Genomic DNA, 21,325 nt, shown 5'->3' on the forward strand with positions numbered 1-21,325 from the left:
TAGGCGCAGACAGTAAGACTAGTGGGAGAGCTGGGAAGGGGATGGAGAGAAAAAGCAAGGTCTATCTGAAGTTATCTTTAACAGAGCATCCTATTACTCTTTAAGACACAGCCAACAAACCACTTTACTGAGGAGCAGCAAGTGAGTTGGTTTCTTACACCTAGAGGTCACTTTTAATTATATATAGAGCCTACCAGCTTTTTTCCAGATCTCTTCCCGTGTGTATCCCTGTGTTGGTCTGCGCGGCATCTCACCACGTATTTCTGAAAGCATAAAATAAAATAATTTTATATGAACAGTCCATTTCCAAGATCAATAAAATATTTGCAGACACCAGTTCCTGTTCAGTGTCAAGATACTTGGCGGCCAAATTGACGACATTCAGTAGCTGCCACAGAGTTGAGAGACACCTTGGCCAAAATTCAGTGTCCCATTAAAGGCCTTCACTCAGAGCAGCAGGACCTGGCCAAAACTAGGCCTGGGGTGGTAAGTAACATTCATACTGCACAAGTGCCAGTAAATGATCATCCCTACAAGAGACATTATCCCATTATTGCAAGTCCCTCAACAACAACAGACCAAGAATTCATGTTGAGAGAACAACTTAGCACTCAATACCAAGAAAACAAAAGAGCTCATCATTGACTTCAGGAAGAAGCAGGGTGACCATCCCCCACTGCACATAAACGGAGAAAGAGTGGACAGAGCCTCCAGTTTCAGGTTCCTGGGCACCTACATCGCAGCAGATCTCAGGTGGTCAACTAACACAAACTCCCTTGTAAAGAAGGTACAACAACAGTTTTACTTCCTAAGATCACTCAGGGAAGTCAACTTGGCACAACAGCTGCTAGTGCCATTCTACCATTGCTCCATAGAGTGTCCTTACACATTGCATCCTGGTATGGTATGGCAACAGTTCTGCGGCTGACAAGAAGGCTCTGCAGAGTCATCAATACATGAAGATCACCAACACACATCTGCCTGCCCTGGAAGAGATCTATAGCTCTTGTTGCCTGCAGAGGGCATCACGCATCCTAAAGGACTCATCTCATCCCGCACATCACTTGTTTGCCCTTCTGCCCTCAGGAAAGCGTTACAGGTTCATCAAATCACACACCACAAGATTAACAAACAGTTTCTACCCCAAGGCCATCACCACTCTGAACTGAACACAATCCCCAGCCCGCCATAGCCAATACTTTGTACTACTACAACATAATACTGTGAAATATTGCACATTCTGACATGACTTGATGATTTTCTTGCCGTTTTTTTTGTTTCCATTGTCGTTATTATTTATCTGATACGTTGGAGCTCCGCTCGAGCAGTGTCCCTGAAATTTCTTTGTATGTATTTACAATGACAATAAAGTGTATTATTATTATTATTATGTTGGAGGAGTTTGGCCAATGGCATGCTAGATAGAGTGGACCTGGATTCCAGTAATGAGAGAATCTAGAATCAGAAAGCATATCCTCAGAATAAAAGGATGTAGCTTTAGAATGGAGATGAGGAGGAATTTCTTTAGCCAGAGCGTGGTGAATCTGTGAAATCCATTGGCACAGACGGTTGTGGAGGCCAAGTATTTAATAAGCGGAGGTTAATAGGTAAGGGTGTCAAAGGTTATGGGAGGAAGGCAGGAGAATCTCTTCCCTGCACAGGAGACCCGACCTTTTCCCTGTTGGGTCCCCGTTGTCGTTGGGGCCTTGCACCCTGGAGCGGCCTTGCACCCTGGAGCGGCCTCCAGCCGGAACGACTTGGGAGCCTGCGGACTTGCCATCGTGGGACTGGCTGGCCTCGGAGCGTGGGGAGCTGTGGTGGCGCACGGCTTCGACCAGTGTTCGGGGCTTCGGAGGCTCCAGCTGCAGGCCTGTGGACGGTGACATCGGGAGCTTGCGGGTCCCTGGTGGGAGACCGATTTTCGGAGTTCCCGCGGCGGCTGCTTCTCCCGCCCGAGTTGCGGGACTGAAAACGGCCTGGAGCGGGGCCTGACATCGCCCTGCGTGGCTTTAACGGCCACGGGACTTGCCATCGCCCGCCGGGGGCTCCAACATTAAGACCCGGAGCAGGGCCTTACATCGCCGGCACGGCCTTGGCGGCCGCGGGTCTTACCATCGCCCGCCGGGGGCTTTAACATCTGGAGAGGATGGAGAGCAGGGGAGAGACAAGACTTTGTCTTTCATCACAGTGAAGAGGAGACTCGCTGTGATGGATGTCTGTGTGAATTGAGTTGGTTGTGTATCTTGTATAATTGTTTCTTTTTGTTGTATGGCTGCAGAAACCAAAGTACCTAACGGAAAAATAAAGTTCATTGTATTGTATTGTAATGTGGTATAGAGGGAAAAATAGATCAGCCATGATCAAATGACGGCGTTGATCTAGATGAGCTGAATGGCCTATTTCTGCTCATATATTTTATGGTCCAAAGCTGCATAGCATTCCCACCTTTCTTCATATCTTCAGCATCACTATAGCGACGAATCCAGTGATTAAGTTCTTCTCGGTCAGCTTCCTGACAACGCCTCAGCACAGTTAATGAGCGGCGAGTCTTCTCCACCATATCCATTATGCAATTCAGGAGCTGTGTAAAGAGCAGAAATTGGCTTAGTGAAAGTGAAAGTGAACTGTGGTAGAACGCCACCAAAACTGAATGCAACAGACTTTCTGTGATTTTATGGTTCTTACTTAAGTTCAAGAGTCAAGAGTGTTTTATTGTCATACTAGACTAAGTGGGACCCATTGGATCCCTGTCACACGTGAGGCCTGGTCCCCCAACGCAACCCGTTCCCCAACACGATATTCCACCACACACCCATAGACCCCAACTGCACAGGCGCGCCTCATTTCCCCTCATCCACAGCACTCTCTCCCCTCCCTCTTCTTTTCCCTCTCCTCCTCCCCTCCCCAATCCCTCCCTCTCCTTTCCCCTACCTTCAGTCACTCCCTCCCTCCATCTCCCCCCCTTAACCCTCTATCCCCCCCCCTCCCCACTCACCTCCCCTACCCCCCCCACTATACCTCCTCACCTCCCCCACTGCCCTCCTCTCCCTCTATTCCCCACTCCATACCTCCCCCACTCCTCTCCCTCTATTCCCCCTCCTCTCCAACTCCATCCTCACCTCCTCCCTCTTCTTTCCCCTCTCCTCCTACCTTCCCCAATCCCTCCCTCACCTCTCCTTTCCCCTACCCTCAGTCACTACCTCCCTCCCCACCTCTCTCTCTATCCCCCCTCCTCCCCCTCTCTATTTATACACACACACATACATATATTATACGAGTATAATATATCATATATATCTATCTATATAATATTAAAACTGTGGCTGGCTGGCTGGCTGTGTGTGTGTGTGTGTGTGTGTGTGTGTTTCTGCCTGACTTGTGGGTGCCAGCCTTTGATTCGTTGCTACGCCAACACTAGACCCAGAAACGCCGAGATTTTTCCAATTTCGGTAGAGATTTCACTTTTCATTCCAAGCATCCACTCCTCATTAAATTTTGTCGTCTTTATGTACACATTTTTAATAAGATCCTTCTCCCCCCCCCCCCCTACTCACTCATTTTGTCGTCTCCTGCTGGCCAGCGACCATAACGGCTGCTGGTGCCCGCCTCTCGCCTCAAAGACAGCATTTAAAAACAGCTGCACTGCTGACTGCTGGAATCTTATGTTCGGGAACGGCTTGAGTTGGAGGACCACTTCTCCCGTGGGGGCTACGGTTAGGGAACGGCTGCGTTGGGGAGCAGACCCAACGGGTCTGCACTTGGTCTAGTATACCTATAAAAATCTCATCTTGTATGTGTGTTGTATGTGTGTTGTATGTGTGTCTGTATTATTTGTATCTTCCTCAAAACGTTAAGAACTAGAGCTTACATTTTTACATATTCTGATACATTTTTCCCCTCCACGCCGTAATCAGGTTCACTTAAGATTTCATCCTATATTACACAGGTTATTGATGATTCAAGTTTAAAAAAAAGGCAAAAAACAGTTCTCACACACAGCCTTTTTCCAGGACTTTCGACTGATGATGTCACAATGCCACTCACAGTGCACCAATCGCAATGGGCTCTCAAGCTGCCGAGTGCCACAATGTGACGTTGCCAATGGTAACTGCAGCAGTAGGAGAGGTTGCCTAAGGCAGGCCCTATCAGAGAGGGGGCAACGAGTGCCATTTGGCATGGGCCTCATGCCTGTCTGCTTCAAAGGGACCTTGATTTGGGGGCCTCTAAAATTGAGGGCCCTCTGCTTGATCTTGGTTTCGGGGCCACTAAAATTGAAATTGGCCTGGGCCTCAGTTCATCTATGAGAGGGCCTGGCCAAAGCTGCCATCGAGGGAGAGGGCGAGAGCGAGAGTGGGAGGGAGAGGGAGAGAGAGGAAGAGAGATCCCGCAACCCCCGCCCCACACGTCGAGTCCACGCTGCTCAGCCACCCCGCACCATGCCCCCCCCCACAACTCCCACCAGCCCCCCCCCAACCCCCACCCCCCGCCCGCACCCTCCCAACCCCGTCCACCCAACATGGGAACGATTGATTGCCTCCATGTGTATGTATATATCAGGGCTTGAAATTAGCGGTTGCCCGGGTGCCAATGACCACCCAAGGTGCCGCCGGGCAACCTAAACGGCGAGTGATTTTGCCTGGCTTGGCACTGCAGATACTGGTTTATACCAAAGATAGACACAAAAAACTGGAGTAACTCAGCGGGTTAGGCAACATCTCTGGAGAAAAGGAAAGCAACGTTTCGTGTCGGCGATGGCTGTGCGGGGCAAAGATACTAGGTACAGGGTGCAGCGGCCGCGACAGCAGCTCCATCTCTTCTTCCTCCTACACCCCGCCCGCCCTGATAGCGGCCGCTGCTTGCAAATCCGCTAACGGCGATAACCACTTTCAAAACAAACCCTCTCGCACACCGAGGCCGGGAGGAGGGAGGGAGGGGGAGGTATCCTTCCGCCGTCTGAAGCAGCTGCACCAAAGATCCTATACTATAGGATCTTTGAGCTGTACCGCTCAGCCCCGCACCTTGCTGTTGGCTGGAACAGGAGGGGTGGCGGTGGCGAGGATATCCCAACCGCCTCCCCCTTTAGCGGCGGCACTTGGCGGTGGACAGGGACGACCAAGGCAGCGAGGCAATGTTGTCCGAAGACAGTGACCTTCCTTCCTCCCCCTCTCTCTTTTGTACGCCCCCCTCCACCCCTCTTATCCTGAGACCCCTCCTCACCATCCCCATTCCCGCCTCTATTCAGTCTCTGACATCCCGTGCTCCCCTCCCCATCTACCCCCCCCCCCCAATCTATTCATCCTGCGCTGATCACGCTATCCACCTCGCATTGATTCTCCTGCCACCCCCCATCCATCCTACACTGGTCCCCCAATTCATCCTGTACTGACCCCCTTCCCATTCATCCTGCACTGCTCCCCTCATTCATCCTGCACTGCTCCCCCATCCATCCTGTACTGATCCGCCATCCATCCTGTACTGACCCCCCATTCATCCTGTACTGATCCCCTCTATTCATCCTGTACTGATTCCCCCATTCATCCTGTACTGATCCCCTCATTCATCCTGTACTGATTTTCCATTCATCCTGTACTGATTACCCATTCATCCTGTACTGATCCCCACATTCCTGTACTGATCGCCCATTCATCCTGCAGACCCTCCGATCCACACTGTACTGATCCCTCCATTCATCCTGCACAGACCCTCCGATCCATCCTGTACTGATCCCCCATTCAAGAAAAATGGGGGGAACAGTCTGAAGAAGTGTCTTGACCCGAAACGTTGCCTATTTCCTTCGCACCATAGATGCTGCCTCACCCGCTGAGTTTCTCCAGCATTTTTGTCTACCCCCATTCATCCTGTACTGATCCTCCCATTCATCCTGTACTGATCCCCCGTGCTCTCCCCTCACAATTTGACATACTCCAACCAACACGTACTAATTCACCTGCCTCAATTCATCCATTCCGTACCGTTTGCCTTCTCAACCTCCCCCTCCCCCCCCCCCCCCTTCCCTGACCATATTGTGCTGGAAATTTCTTCAGAGCGAACATTGACTATGTTTGATAACGGAGTGCAATCAAATGTGTTTTAATTCCCAGTGTTATTATTTGTTTTAGTCCATAAAGATGGATTGATTAAATTGTGAACACGTGAAACATTAAAACCGCAGTGTTCGATTGTCACTGCTACCATTGACACGTTATTACAGAATTCATTTTAACGGCAAATCAATGCTCTTAATATGGAGTATCAGTACTGTAGTTATTTAATGAGCAACATTCACAACTATACGTTGGATTTATCCAGGTTTTACTTCTGCAATTGGTCATATACATCACAAATTTGGTCAGGAGATATTTCAGTTGAAAATGTAACATTAATTCTGAAGTGGAAATACTGGAAACAGCGTTTATCAATATATATTTTTTTAAATCTGGTGTATACAAACTGGGTATCTTCATTGCTGTTCACAACACGTACATCTAATCTGAATGTCCAGTAATGTGGCGTTTTGACACCTTTAAATATATTACCAAAATAACATTTGCTGCAGTTATGTCCTTTGGCCATCTCTTGTCAGTTAGTTTAATGTTTAACCTGTCAGATGGTTATAGTCTGTTTTAACAGCTATTATCATAAAATGCCTTTAGAAATTTCCATGCAACCTGTATATTTTGTTGTGGATAAATTATGTGGGAAACGAGAGTGTTTCTGTGCCAATTGCAATAACGACCCATGCTATGGCCATGTCATGGTCATTTTCGGTCCTTCACAGAAAATATGCTTGCATCAATCTGTAGTGTGCATGGTTAAGCATGGTCCAGGATTACCATGGTCCAGGATTTATTGACACAGATTGATCATACGCTGAATAATCCAACCACATTTTTGTTTGGAAGTGGAAAGAAATAATAGAAATTGCATCAATTGCAACGTGTAAAAAGACTTGAGATGCTGTATTATAATTTTGCTGCATGTCATTGTGGTATATATCATGTCTTGATTGATGAATATGTTTAGTTTGTGACTATTTGAAGCAGAATATGTGAATGCTTCATTGAGCAAAATTCCTACTGGTAACTACGCACTTCGTCCGAGCACATTATCGCACGCGTCATGCAAACCTTCTAAACTGTCATTTGTCGACCTAAAAAGCTGCCTAGGTTGCCCGATTGGCAACAGGGAAAAAAGGTTATGTGAGAGCCCTATACGTGTGCGTGTGCGCGCGCGTGCGTGTGTGTAATACACACACACACACACACAATATATTAGACCAAGTGGGACCCGTTGGGTCCTGTCCCCTCAACGCGCGGTTGCGGGCGGGGGGTCGGCCTGCGGCGTCACACACGGACTAACCACCCCCCACACACACAAGTGGGGGGGTGAGAGGGAGAGGGAGTGGGAGGGAGGGGGGAGAGGGGGGTAAAGAGAGGGGGAGGGAGGTGGAGGAGGAGGGGAGAGGTTGAGGGTGGAGAGGGGTAGGGGGTGCAGAGGGCGGAGGGGGAGAGAGAGGAGGGGAAGAGCGGGGGGGAAGGGGAAGAGGGGGGAAGGGGAAGAGGAGGAGGGGGGAGAGGAGGAGAGGAGGAGGGGGGAGAGGAGAGGGGGGAGAGGAGGAGGGGGGAGAGGAGGAGGGGGGAGGAGGGGGAGAGGAGGGGGGGAGAGGAGGAGGGGGGGAGAGGAGGAGGGGAGAGAGGAGGAGGGGAGAGAGGAGGAGGGGAGAGAGGAGGAGGGGGGAGAGGAGCAGGCGGAGAGGAGGAGGGGGGGAGAGGAGGAGGGGAGTCGAGCGGGCGGCGGGGTCCACGGCAAGCAGGCTGCTGGGCCCACCCGAGTGACAGACGATCGGGCGGGTGAGACGGAGAATAGGTCGTCCCCCGTGACTGCCAGAGATTGTCAGGTGGGATCGGGATCACCAGCGAGGAAAAGGCGTCACGATTCCTCGAGTCCCTGCTATCGACGGAGGAATCGCAGGTCTCCACAGGTGGCCTCTCCCAGAGGGAGTAATGGCCGCCACGGCCACCTTCCCATCGCGCTGCCCCGCACCCTCACCCACGCGGTGATAATGACGGCCGTCGCCATGTTCCAGAACTTCAAGGAGCCCAGCAGAGCACCACCTGAGCAGAAGTTTAAAAACGCTAGGTGATGAATTTAAAGAAGTAAACGTTAAGATGCCAAGAAGTACAGAAGACAGAACAGGGGTGATGTCACTCGCAGTGTGAGCAGACAGGCAGTTGATAAATTCTAACGTCATCAGCGAGACCATCTCGTTTATTTTCTAAATTATTTGAGATTTGTGAACACTTTCATAAATAACTCGAGAAATAATCCATGAAATTTTCAGATCAGGCGATTTTTGACATGGCGTAAATTTCTATCGGAATATGTAAAAATGTCACCGTTCGCGCATCATGTTTTCGAGGAGCTGTGAAACGCACACGAACATCACACACACACACAAATACACACACACATCCAAGATCAAGTTTTATAAGTATAGAGATATATACACACACACGTGCACACATAAAAATCAAACCATAATAGTGCAATAATAACAATAATAGTCCATGTAGTTCAGAGCTTAATGGAGGTTGTAGTATTTAATACCCCGATGGCTGTAGGGAAGAAGCTGTTCCTGAACCTGGACATTACAGTTTGTATCTTCTTCCCAATGGCAGGGGTGAAATGAGTGCGTGGCCAGGGTGGTGTGGGTCTCTGATGATGCTGGCTGCCTTTTTGAGGCAGCGTTTCCTGTAAATCCAGTTTGTCACAAAACAGCATGGGGGTATTGTGAAGTACAATCTAATGCAACTCAGTGCACAGGGAAGCGAGAAAAGGGTTCACAATATCATAGCATGAGTGGAAATGGAAGCAGACGTGGAAGTGGAAACAGACATGGAAGTGGAAGTAGACCGTCTTTGAGATGGAGGCTCAAAGTTCAGGTCAGGTAAATCAGGGCAGCAAAATTGGTGGCAAAACTTTAACTTCTCCCTCCCATTGCCACACTCACTTTTCTATCCTGGGCCTCCTCCATTGTCAGCGTGAGGCCCAGTGCAAATTGGAGGAATAGCACCTCATATTTTGTTTGGGCAGCTTACACCCCAGCAGGATGAATATTGACCTCTAACTTCAAGTAATCCTTGCTTTCCCTCACCCCCTCCCTCCCCTTTCCAGTTCTCCGACCTTGCTTTCCCTCTCTCGCCATCCCTCCCCTTCCCAGTTCTCTGACCAGTCTGTCTCCCTGATTACATTTTATCTGTTTGCTTTATTTATTGTCACCTTCGCCTAGCTAACAATGATCTATTCTACATTTTCCTTGAGCCATTTTCACACCTTACCCATTATCTGTCTACCTCTCCCCTGACTCTCAGCCTGAAGAAGGGTCTCTACCCGAAATGTCACCCATTCCTTATGGCTGAGGCGGCGGCGACCTGGATCCGGGGCTCGACCGCGGGCCAGTGGATGACAATGTCGGGAGCTCGCAGGTCACAGGATGGTGCCTGTTTTCCGGAGCACCCGTTGCAACAGCTGCGTCTGCTGGACTGGAGGGCGGCAGCTTCGACCACCCCCGGGCCGCGGACTGACTTACCATCGCCCGGTGGGGTATCGCCTCGGCGCAGAGGAAGAGGAGGGAAGAGACAGTAACTCTAAGACTTTTGCCTCCATCACAGTGAGGAGGTGCTTGGTGAACTCACTGTGGTGGATGTTAATTTGTGTTTATTGTGTGTTGTTATTGTTACATGTATGGCTGCAGGCAACGGCATTTCGTTCAGACCGAAAGGTCTGAATGACAAATAAAGAATTCAATTCAATTCAATATTCAGAGATGCTGCCTGTTCCTAAGTTACTCCAGCATTTTGTGACTATCTTCAGCAAAATTGGTAACAGTCTAGTCAACTTGAGGCTGTTAACAGGGAAAGCGACAGTGTTTTTTTGGTCTCCCCAGTATTTAATTGGAGAAAATTTTGAATTATATTGGACTGAATGTTAGACAAATCAGAGATAGCAGAGGGGTTGAGATAGGTGGTGAAGTTGATCAGAATGTCAACATAGTCATTTATAAGTAACAGACTCGTCACCTGCACAACTAGACCCAGCTGTATCAACTCCTTCCAGAGATACAAGGTGTTTTAACTATTGAACTTTCAGTTCTCTGTTTCTGTCCCCCCCATGCCCTTCGCTTCCACACTTACATTATCCAGGTGCTTCCATTCCTCTGCCCATTCCCTGTCTGTTAAACGATGATCAATGACTTCTTCCTGCTGAGTTCCATGTATTCCTGTAGCTGGAACAACAAAGTCACTCAAGATTGGAAAGTGTAGCCGGTTAGATCACAAGTCGAGACCACACATTTAACTACATTTAACTTAGAAACCACATTCGACAGGAATTCTTTCACTGACCAAATGTTGTACGGTATCAAAGTGACTGGTGTTAATGGACAACAGGCAAGAATCAGTTCTCGATTGACGGATTGCAAATAGAGGAAGGACAATTATTAGTATCAGAGTAGTTTATTGACCTCAGCTGAGAACTAATTATTAAGCGAGGGCCTGTTATTAGTGTGAGCAAAGGGGTGGGTGTGATTGGGAGTGTGATATTAGATTATAAACTGACCAGCAGGCCGGTTGCGATCCCTCAGCTCCTTGTGCTCGGGCTGTCGGTAAGAGTCTCTGTAGTGATGGGCTCCAGCCATGTCCTCCAATCGGTAGTGCTGCAGTTGGGGTGGTGCCAGATGTTGCGGCCCATTAGATTGGTGTCCAAGCCTGTGGCTGGGACTGAAACACTGACCAGGACTGAGTGCGCACAGCCTTTTACTGACATGTTCTGTGTGTGATGGGTCATGATCCAACCCATTCTCTTTGGTCCTGCAAAACATATCCCATGACAAAGTCTGGTGTCAGACATACGAGTTTTGTAATCAGTATTCAAAATGTATCTTTTTGTGAAAGCCTAATTCAGTTATATATGAAATAGTGTTCTTGAAATAAATGACTAAGTCCACTCAGTATTTAGTGGAATTACATTTCTCACAAAGTAGTTTGTTCACTTAATTTATCCAGCTGTCTTTGTAATTACCTGATGCAATCCATACGCATTAATAAATCTCACTGAACCTTGGTACACATGATAATAAAGGAACCATTGAAAACATGCGTACAGTGCCCTCCATAATGTTTGGGACAAAGACCCATCATTTATTTATTTGTCTCTGTACTCCACAATTTGAGATTTGTATGAGAACAAATCACATGTGGTTAAAGTGCACATTGTCAGATTTTAATAAAGGCCATTTTTACACATTTTGGTTTCACCATGTAGAAATTACAGCTGTGTTTATACATAGGCCCCCCATTTCAGGGCACCATAATATTTGGGACACAGCAATGTCATGTAAATGAAAGTAGTCGTGTTTAGTATTTTGTTGCATATCATTTGCATGCAATGACTGCTTGAAGTCTGCGATTCATGGACATCACCAGTTGCTGGGTGTCTTCTCTGGTGATGCTCTGCCAGGCCCGTATTGCAGCCATCTTTAGCTTGTTTTGGGGGCTAGTCCCCTTCAGTTTTCTCTTCAGCATATAAAAGTCATGCTCAATTGGGTTCAGATCGGGTGATTGACTTGGCCACTTAAGAATTGACCATTTTTTAACTTTGAAAAACTCCTTTGTTGCTTTAGCAGTAATGTTTGGGATCATTGTCTCGCTGTAGAATGAACCACCGGCCGATGAGTTTTGAGGCATTTGTTTGAACTTGAGTAGATAGGATGTGTCTATACATTTCAGGATTTATTATGCTACTACCATCCGCAGTTGTATCATCAATGAAGATAAGTGAGCCAGTACCTTCAGCAGCCATACATGCCCAGGCCATAATACCCCACCACCGTGTTTCACAGATGAGATGGTATGCTTTGGATCTTGGGCAGTTCCTTCTCTCCTCCATACTTTGCTCTTGCCATCACTCTGATACAAGTTAATCTTCGTCTCATCTGTCCACAAGACCTTTTTCCAGAACTGTGGTTGCTCTTTTAAGTACTCTTGGAAAACTTAACCTGGCCATCCTATTTTTTGCAGCTAACCAGAGGTTTGCATCTTGCAGTGTAGCCTCTGTATTTCTGTTCATGAAGTCTTCAGTGGACAGTGGTCATTGACAAATCCACACCTGACTCCTGAAGAGTGTTTCTGATCTGTCAGACAGATGTTTGTGGATTATTCTTTATTATAGAGAGAATTCTTCAGATATCAGCTGTGGAGGTCTTCCTTGAGGCTGCCAGTCCCTTTGCGATTAGTAAGCTCACCAGAGCTCTCTTTCTTCTTAATCATATTCCAAACAGTTGATTTTGGTAAGCCTAAGGTTTGGCTGCTGTAAATCTAACAGGTTTATTCTTGTTTCTCAGTCTCATAATGGCTTCTTTGGCTTTTATTGGCACAACCAGGGCCGGATTTACGTATAAGCTAGACAAGCTTAGGCTTAGGGCCTCAAGATCTAGGGGGGCCTACTCACCTCACTGCCTCACTGGAACCGTCGAACCTCGCCGCCCCACCGACCTTCCACCCACCGGGACCTCCTACTCTTTGCCCGCTGACCCTCGCCACTCCACTGCCCTCCAGCAGCCCCCAGCCATCGCCTTACCTGCAGCCTGGACTCAGAACCGGGCCTGAAATTACCACGATGCAGACTCCAACTCCCCTGAGTTTAACTGCGCTGGGTCCTTGTACTAGTCCCCTAACCCTGGTAACCTCAGTGGCTGTTCCACTGGGTCTTCCCCATTCTCCTCAAACCATGTGACCCCAGTTCTTCCCCACCCACACTACAGTCCTCATACCCCCCCTAACCCCTGACCACCCACCAGCCCCCCACCAGACATCGCCTCGGCCTCATCCCTGCCGTGTGTTCACCATCCCCCCCTGACCTCCCCCTTTCAGATACCGAACGGTCTGTCCTCAGCAGAGGCCTCACCTTCGTCCCCCTCCGTCCCCACCTCAATGAGTTCCACGCCTGCCGCGATTTGGAGCTCTTCTTGCGTCGCCTCCGCCTCACACCGTTCTTCCATGGGAAGGAGTCCTCGCCCCCATTGATGATCCCTTTTCCCATCTCCAACGGATCCTCTCCTCATGGCCATTGGTACAATTAAATTTGGGGGTCACCATCTAACGTCGGAACAGGAGAACATTCTCAGCGGCTTGGACTTCCGAATCGGCCACTTGCTACCGGAGACCGCGGCTCCCGAAGTCCACAGGCTGAGCTGGGTGGAGATTCACGCTGGTGGCCCTCGGCAAAGGGTTCCCAGAGCTCCGCGATATTAAAATCAGCGCGGCCCGAGGCTGGGAGCTCCGCAAATCACAGCTCCATGATGTTGAAGCAGCTGGCCCAATACTCCAGAGCTTCAAACGACGATCCAGGTAAGGCATCGCCTGCTCCGCGGTGAATCCAATATGTATTTTAAAACCAACTGTTTAATGGCAACATACAGTAGGATCTAAAAGTGTCACACTGTCACTGTCGGGTAGTCATGGTCCTCTAGTCGTGGGGGTGGGGCCCTCACAAATGAAATAGCTTCGGGCCTCTCTTCATCTAAATCCGGTCCTGGGCACAACTTTGGTCCTCATGTTGATAGACAGCAATAAAGGTTTCCAAAGATGATGGAAAGACTGGAGGAAAGACAAGTTGCTGAGAGTACTCTTATATCTGCATTAAGGAGGCAATTATTACGCACCTAAGAAATTACAAACACCTGTGAAGCCATGTGTCCCAAACATTATGGTGCCTTGAAATGGGGCGACTATGTATAAACACTGCTGTAATTTCGACATGGTGAAACCAAAATGTATAAAAATAGCCTTCATTAAAATCTGACAATGTGCACTTTAACCACATGTGACTTTTTCTATTACAAATCTCAAATTGTGGAGTGCAGAGGCAACAAAATTAACGATGGGTCTTTGTCCCAAACATTGTGGAGGGCATTGTATTAACCTGAGCATCTAACATAGAGTAACTGATTCACAGTGATGGTGTTCCAGGTTCTACCGTAAATACACTAGAGTACAGGTCACCACGTAAATACACTCGAGTGCAGCTCCAGGCTTGGCCTGATACTGTTTCTTATCTGCCAATCTCTCCATGAAAAGGCGGTGAATGAAGTGAAGCGCCATACCATGACAGAGTTAAAAGGTCCATGAGATGATCACAGAGGCAAATAAATAAATGATAAGTGTTTGTCCCAAACATTATGGAGGACACTGTAGGTGACGTTTTGGGTCAGAACCTAAGAGTTGTTATATTACACTGAATAAGATGTTGGTGAGACCACACCTGGAATATTGTGTGCAGTTCTGGCTGCCGCACGATAGAAAGGATGTGATGAAACTAGAGCGGCTACAGGAAAGATTCAGAAATGTTGCCCAGTTTGGAAGGCTAGAATTATAAGGAGGACTATTTTTCCTGTTGTGAAGGAAGCTGGGGTGATCTTATAGAGGTTCAAAGGGGATGTGAGAAGGTTTTTCATACAGAGGGTAGTACATATATGGAACGAGCTGCCAGAATAAGTAGCACAGGCAGATACAATTAAAACAAATTTGGACAGATACTCATGGATTTGTACAGTATGAAAACAGACCTTTCTGCCCAATTCATCCACTATGTCCCATGCCTAGTCCCATTTGTCCATGCCTTCTACACCGATAGGAAAGGTTTAGAAGGTCTGAAAAAGGCTCCCAACCCAAAACTCCACGACTTTATGATCCTAAACTTTCAAAATTTCCACAGCTGCTTTTTTAAACATTCCTTAAAACCACCTCTTTAATCAAACTTTGGATCATCTTAATAATAGGGCTTTGCAAGGCTGGGTGTTAGATTTGTTTGATCACAATCACACAAAACACTTTGGGAAACTTGCCACATCGTATAAATGCAAGCTGCATAATAAATAGATGAGGCTATTAGAGATATTTGACATAAGGTGTTATAATGCTGAGCATTCTGAATGCAATATTTTTGGAAAATGACTGAACAGAATTTGCAACGGGCCTGAGAGCAGTTGAGATCTCAGTTGGCTGGAGCCGTGCTTACCTGTCGGGGGTGCTTCGTTTACCATTTTCATTCACTCCCAGCAGAATCTCAGAGGAGTCAATAGGCAAGCTACTATTGCCATTGAGAAGCAGCTGTTCATGTTGGGCCAGGTACTGCGCTGGTGTTTGCTTCGCAAGCCGAGCACAGTGGAAGAGTTCTCGTTGTAATAGTGGGAGATTAGCCTGCAATGAAACCAGAAAAATAGAAACTGAAACTGCAAAAGTACTCAACAATTCCCTGCATCTTTGGATGGAGAAACAGATATGGTTTGAAAATAAATAGTGGGAAGGTTCTGCTGAGGGGAAATTTAAGTTGGTTAAACATAGAAACATAGAAATTAGGTGCAGGAGTAGGCCATTCGGCCCTTCGAGCCTGCACCGCCATTCAATATGATCATGGCTGATCATCCAACTCAGAAGGTGATAGTGCACAGAAGCAAAATAGATTGATCACTCATGTCTGTCAGAAGGGCCAGAATATACAAACATATGAATATATTTCCAATTAAAGTCAGAGCATGAAAAAGTAGTAAAACTATAAATTTAAAATAGCTTTTTAACTGAATGCATATAGTTTCCATAACATGGTAGATGAATTGGCAGAAAAATAAAGAGGTACAAGACACACCATAGGAACCTGAAGCACGTGACATAAGGCTAATGCAATGATTATGACGGACCTTAAGCAACATGCAGACTGCATAAGTAACCGTAATGCTACAAAACTGCTCAGCAATTACTGTCTCAAACAGGAAAGAATCTAACTTTCCACCCATTCAATGGCATGTCAATTGCTGCATCATAAAGACATTCAGTCAAAAGGGCTTTTGACAAACTCCTTCATGGTGGTCTGATCCAAAAGATAAAAGCACAATGGATCCATGGAGATCAGGTAGATTTTATTCAAACTTGGCTTGGCCATTGAAGGCAGAGGGTAGTGGTGGTGGTGAAGTGTTATCCTGACTGGAGGTCTGTGACCAGTGTTGTTCCACAAGGATCACTTTTGGATCTTCTGTTTGTGATATAACTGGATGAAAATGTAGGTGGTCTGAATAGTAAATTTGCAGATTACATAAATATTTGTGCTGTTGTGGATAATGAGAAAGATTGTCAAAGGATACAGCGGGAAATAAACCAGTTCAAAATTTGGGCAGTGAAATGGCAGATTGCATTTAATCTGGCCAAGTGTAAGGTGTTGCATTTTCAGAGGTCCTATACAGAGGCAAGGGTATACAGTAAACGGCAGTACTCTTGGGGACATTGTTGTACAGAGGGATTTTGGAGTGCAAGCCCTGAAAGCGGTAACACAAGTAGATAGTGGTAACGATGTACGGCATGCTTGCCTTCATTGGTTAGCATGTTGAGTGTAAACATTGAGTAGTCATGTTGAAGATTTCTAAAATGCTGTTTAAGCCACATCTATGCTGTCCTAATTTAATTTTATACAGAGGGTGGTGGGTGCCTGGACTGTGTTGCGAGCAGTGGTGTGGAAGCAGATATGATAGCAATATTTAAGAGACATTAGGCAGGCACGTGAACAGTCAAGGAAAAGAGAGATACAGACCATGTGCAGACAGATGCGATTATTTGGACTAGCATCAAGGTTGGCGCAAGATGGTAAGTCACAAGACCAGTTCCTGTGCTGTATTGTTCTATGTTCTAAGGCCACTTGTACTAAAACTTAATTACTTAGCCTCAGTCCAGATCTCTTTTGCTCCTCTAATAACAATTCCTCCAAAAACAGTTGTACCCAGAAATCAGAACCAGAGATACTAAGTGAGGCTGCTTTCTCAGTGAGTCACCATACCTTCAGGAAAGGAATGACAAAAGGCCTCAAGGGGAAATTGGTTGCCTCCTGAAGCTTTGAGTGAAACTCCTCAATAGTCCGAGTAGAATTCTGCAATAAAGAAAAATAAGTTGTAATTAGCTGCAAACCACAAATTTGAATACAAGGAGAAAGATCATAGAGATGTTTTCTTGTAGTATAGGTACTTTAGAAATGCAAGCTGATGTTGATATTGACTTCTTGATTTGCAATTCATTGAAATAAAAGTTGCAAAGGACCAAGAGACAATGCAGAAAAGGTGCACTAGTTTGATTGCAGGAATGAAGAGTATAGGCTACAAAATTAGACTGGAAACACTACAGTTGTTCTTGGAGCAGAGAAGCTTGAGAGGAGGTAATAAAGCAGTACAAGCTCTATGTATTTGGACAGGTAGTTGAATGCCCCTACTAACAAATAGTTCAAAGGCCAGGGTACACAGATTCAAAGTGTAGGAAGGAACTGCAGATGCTGGTTTAAACTGAAGATAAGACACAAAATGCTGGAGTAACTCAGCAGGACAGGCAGCATCTCTGGATAGACTCAGTCTGAAGAAGGGTCTCGATCTGAAAAGTCACCCATTCCTTCTTTCCAGAGATGCTGCCTGTCCCACTGAGTTACTCCAGCATTTTGTGTCTTATCTTCAGTTTAAACCAGCATCTGCAGTTCCTTCCTACACTTTGGGCACAGATTCAGTCACAGGCAAAAGACAGCGGTTGAGGAGGGGGGTGACGGGAAAACGGATTTACCCAATGAAATTATTACGTGGAACTTACCACCTCTAAGGATGGTCAAATTGGAAACAATCATTACCTTGGGGAAAAAAAAGATTGGCAAGAAAGAGAGAAGAGTGTGAATTGTGAAGGCAGTGGAAGGAATGTAGGTGGAGGGGGGAGGGGGGAGGGAAAAAATATTGAAGTTTGATGCATTAATTGTTTATACCATTGGGTAGTAAGCTGCCCAAGCAGAATGTGAGGTGCTGTTCGTCCAGTTTGCGTGTGGCCTCACTCTGACAATGGAGGAGGCCCAGGACAGAAAGGTCAGTATGAGAACGGGAAGGGGAGTTAAAGCAGTTAACAACTCGGACATCCAGTTGGCCTTGGTGGACCATACGCAAGTGTTCTGCAAAATGGTCGCAAAGCCTATGCTTTTAAGAACTTCTGTTTTAAGAACCCTATTCAGGAGATACGTGCTGCATATTTGTGTATTTGTATTGCTTTATTCATTCTGTGACAGAACTGTTCTATGATATCAGGAACCTTTCCTTTAAGTAAAACTTCAAGTTCCTCACTCTCATTCTGCAATTTGTCTTCTGTAATGAAGACTGGTAAAAGAAAATTGTTTAATGTTTGAACCACTTTTTGTTTGCTAATTACTTCTGCTGTCCAACTCTATATTTCCAAGATCCACAATTAATATTGTTAATTTATCATCTTACACATTGTTGCTGGTGTGCATATAATCAGTGAAAATCAAAAGCACTGTTGAAAATATAAAATAGAACAAAGATTTTAGATGTTTTCTTGATCAGAGGCTCAAACAGTGTCCATCCTTCAACACTTGCCTGACTGTAGAAGGGTCTCGACCCGAAACATCACTCATTCCTGCTCTCCAGAGATGCTGCCTGTCCCATTGAGTAACTCCAGCATTTTGTGTCCATCTTCAGTGTAAACCAGCATCTGCAGTTCCTTCCTACACACTTGTTCTCAAATGTTCATTAAATTCTACTGGCTTTGTCCAGATCAAAGATCCCAGATGTCTATACACGACATATCCCTCTTTCTTATCCGTGTACCTGTCTAAATGTATTTAAAACGTTTTCATTGTACCTGCTTCTACCACTTTGTCTAGCAACTCATTCCATATATTCACTACCCTCAGTGTGGAAAAAATGCTTCTCATGTCTCCTTTAAATCTTTCCTCTCGAGTTGTGCTGAAAGGCCTGTTCCCATGCTCAATTACTCCATGATAAATGCTGTTACTCTTTCTGCCTACCCCACCTTCTCTGGCAACCCATCAACTGCTCTTTATGTGACAAATTTACCCATCAGTTTGGTGACCAGAACCACACATAATATTCCATATAGGGCCAAACCAATGTTTTGTACCACAATAACATTTCAGCCCACAGAGGGAAGTGAAGAGCCCAACTCTTGCACTCAATGCCCCATCCGATGAAGGCGGTACCCGGACGTGGCATCGAAGGACGAGAAGCCGAAGCAAAGAAGAAGCCAAATAACCGAATGGAAACGATGCCGAAACGCCAAATAACTAAAAGAGTACGATGCCGAAACGCCAACTAACCGAAAGGGCGGGACGCCTAAAAGCCAACTAACAGAAAGGGTGGGACGCCTAAAAGCAAACTCACCGAAAGTCCACTCTGCCGAAATGCCAACTCACCGAAAGGCTGCGTCGCCTACAAGCCAACTAACCGAATAGCCGCTCTGCCGGAGAGTCAAATAACAGACATGACGTCGCCGGGGGGGGGGGGGGGACTTGTCAGCAATTGGTCCAGACCCCCTGCGTCCATCACATCACTGACCGGTGGAGACGGGAGGGTGGGGGTCATTTTCCCACACAAGCCATTGGTGACTGGGCAATCTGAACCCGAGTACCAAGTTGTAAGCGGCCGAAGGAGCGCATCCCACAGGGCTGCCCCCATTCTCCCACGGCCACGGCCACCCTCCGCCTCGTCTCCCCCGTGCGGCCGCACTGTGTGTCGGCAGCGCCGGGAGGAGCAGAGGTGAAAGATCAGCACCTACCAACAATGAAAGCACAATGAAACCAGCTGCAGTAAGCCCGACGGGGTTGGCATTAAAACTCAAAAGTTACTGTTTTAAAAACAAAAATGTTACATGTATAAATAGTTCTTACATTCAGGAGGTACACAAAATTGCTGGGGAAACTCAGCGGGTGCAGCAGCATCTATGGAGCGAAGGAATTACATTCAGGAACCTGGTTAATTAAGTGGATGGCGGTGGCGTCGATGGCGATGCCGCCCGGGAGGATAGCAGGGCGCCATCGGGGGAGGAGAGGGAATTGCGGGGGTGGCGCCACACTCACCCACTGTGTGAACTCTTCACCGACTCGATCTGCCGCTGGCGTTGCTGCTGCAAGTTGACCAGAGGCGGCAGATGACCGCCGCCACTCTTTGACAGCGGGAATATCCAGCTCATTGCTGGAGGTGTTTCAGGGGCGACCCTGGCCATCTGGGGGTCCGACCACCGGCAGCAATCAGTCGGCCGTCGCCATCATCAGACCGACACACAGCCCATCACAGTGCGGCCGCACGGGGGAGGCGAGACGGAGGGCGGCCGTGGCCGTGGGAGAATGGGGGCTGTCCAGAGGGATGTGTTCCTTCGGCCGCTTACAACTTGGTGCTCGGATTCAGAGTGCCCAGTCACTTATGGCTTGTGTGGGAAAATGACCCCCACCCTCCCGTCTCCATCGGCCAGTGATGTGACGGACACGGGGGTCCCATGTTAAAAAACGTTCAGGTTATTTGACTTTCCGGCAGAGCCACTATTCAGTGAGTTGGCTTTTCGGTAGAGTGGCTTTTCAGTGAGATTTGCTTTTAGGCCTCCCACCCTTTTGGTTAGTTGGCTTTTAGGCGTCCCGCCTTTTCGGTTAGTTTGGCTTTTAGGCGTCCCACCCATTCAGTTAGTTGACATTTCGGCTTTGTATGCTTTCGGTTATTTGGCGTTTTGGCTTCGTTTCCGTTCGGTTATTTGGCTTCCACTTCTTTGCTTCGGCTTCTCGTCCTTCGACGCCACGTCCACACACGATGAAGGCAAGCATGTCATACACCTTCTTCAGCACCCTGTCTACCTGTGATACCTTTTTGTGAATTATATACAGTGCCCTCCATAATGTTTGGGACAAAGACACATCATTTATTTATTTGCCTCTATGCTCCACAATTTGAGATTTGTAATATAAAAAAAAATCACATGTGGTTAAAGTGCACATTGTCTGATTTTAATAAAGGCCATTTTTATACATTTTGGTTTCACCGTGTTGAAATTACAGCTGTGTTTATACATAGTCCCTCCATTTCAGGGCACCATAATATTTGGGACACAGCAATGTCATGTAAATGAAAGTAGTCATGTTTAGTATTTTGTTGCATATCCTTTGCAAAATGACTGCTTGAAGTCTGCGATTCATGGACATCACCAGTTGCTGGGTGTCTTCTCTGGTGATGCTCTGCCAGGCCTGTATTGCAGCCATCTTTAGCTTATGCTAGTTTTGGGGGCTAGTCCAGTTTTCTCTTCAGCAGATAAAAGTAATTGAGTTCAGATCGGGTGATTGACTTGGCTATTCAAGAATTTACTGTCTTTTAGCTTTGAAAAACTCCTTTGTTGCTTTAGCAGCATGTTAGGGATTATTGTCTTGCTGTAGAATGGTCAATGAATTTTGAGGCATTTGT

The 21,325-nt window shown here is 46.9% G+C and overlaps 1 protein-coding gene across 2 annotated transcripts in view; it reads right to left on the minus strand.

Moving 5' to 3' along the window:
- The window catches only part of cbfa2t3 (CBFA2/RUNX1 partner transcriptional co-repressor 3), a 64,128-nt gene that overhangs the window by 27,750 nt on the left and 15,053 nt on the right, over positions 1-21,325 (minus strand). For both annotated transcript variants that reach the window (XM_033035602.1, XM_033035601.1), the window contains exons 4-9: positions 16,882-16,971; positions 15,076-15,257; positions 10,618-10,868; positions 10,194-10,285; positions 2,446-2,581; positions 195-263 (exon numbers count right to left, since the gene is read on the minus strand). In XM_033035602.1, the coding sequence (XP_032891493.1) occupies positions 195-263; positions 2,446-2,581; positions 10,194-10,285; positions 10,618-10,868; positions 15,076-15,257; positions 16,882-16,971 (820 nt within the window). The remainder of the gene's footprint in view (positions 1-194; positions 264-2,445; positions 2,582-10,193; positions 10,286-10,617; positions 10,869-15,075; positions 15,258-16,881; positions 16,972-21,325) is intronic.

The sequence above is a fragment of the Amblyraja radiata genome, chromosome 17, assembly GCF_010909765.2.
Source record: "Amblyraja radiata isolate CabotCenter1 chromosome 17, sAmbRad1.1.pri, whole genome shotgun sequence".
In the NCBI taxonomy this organism is placed as follows: Eukaryota; Metazoa; Chordata; class Chondrichthyes; order Rajiformes; family Rajidae; genus Amblyraja; species Amblyraja radiata.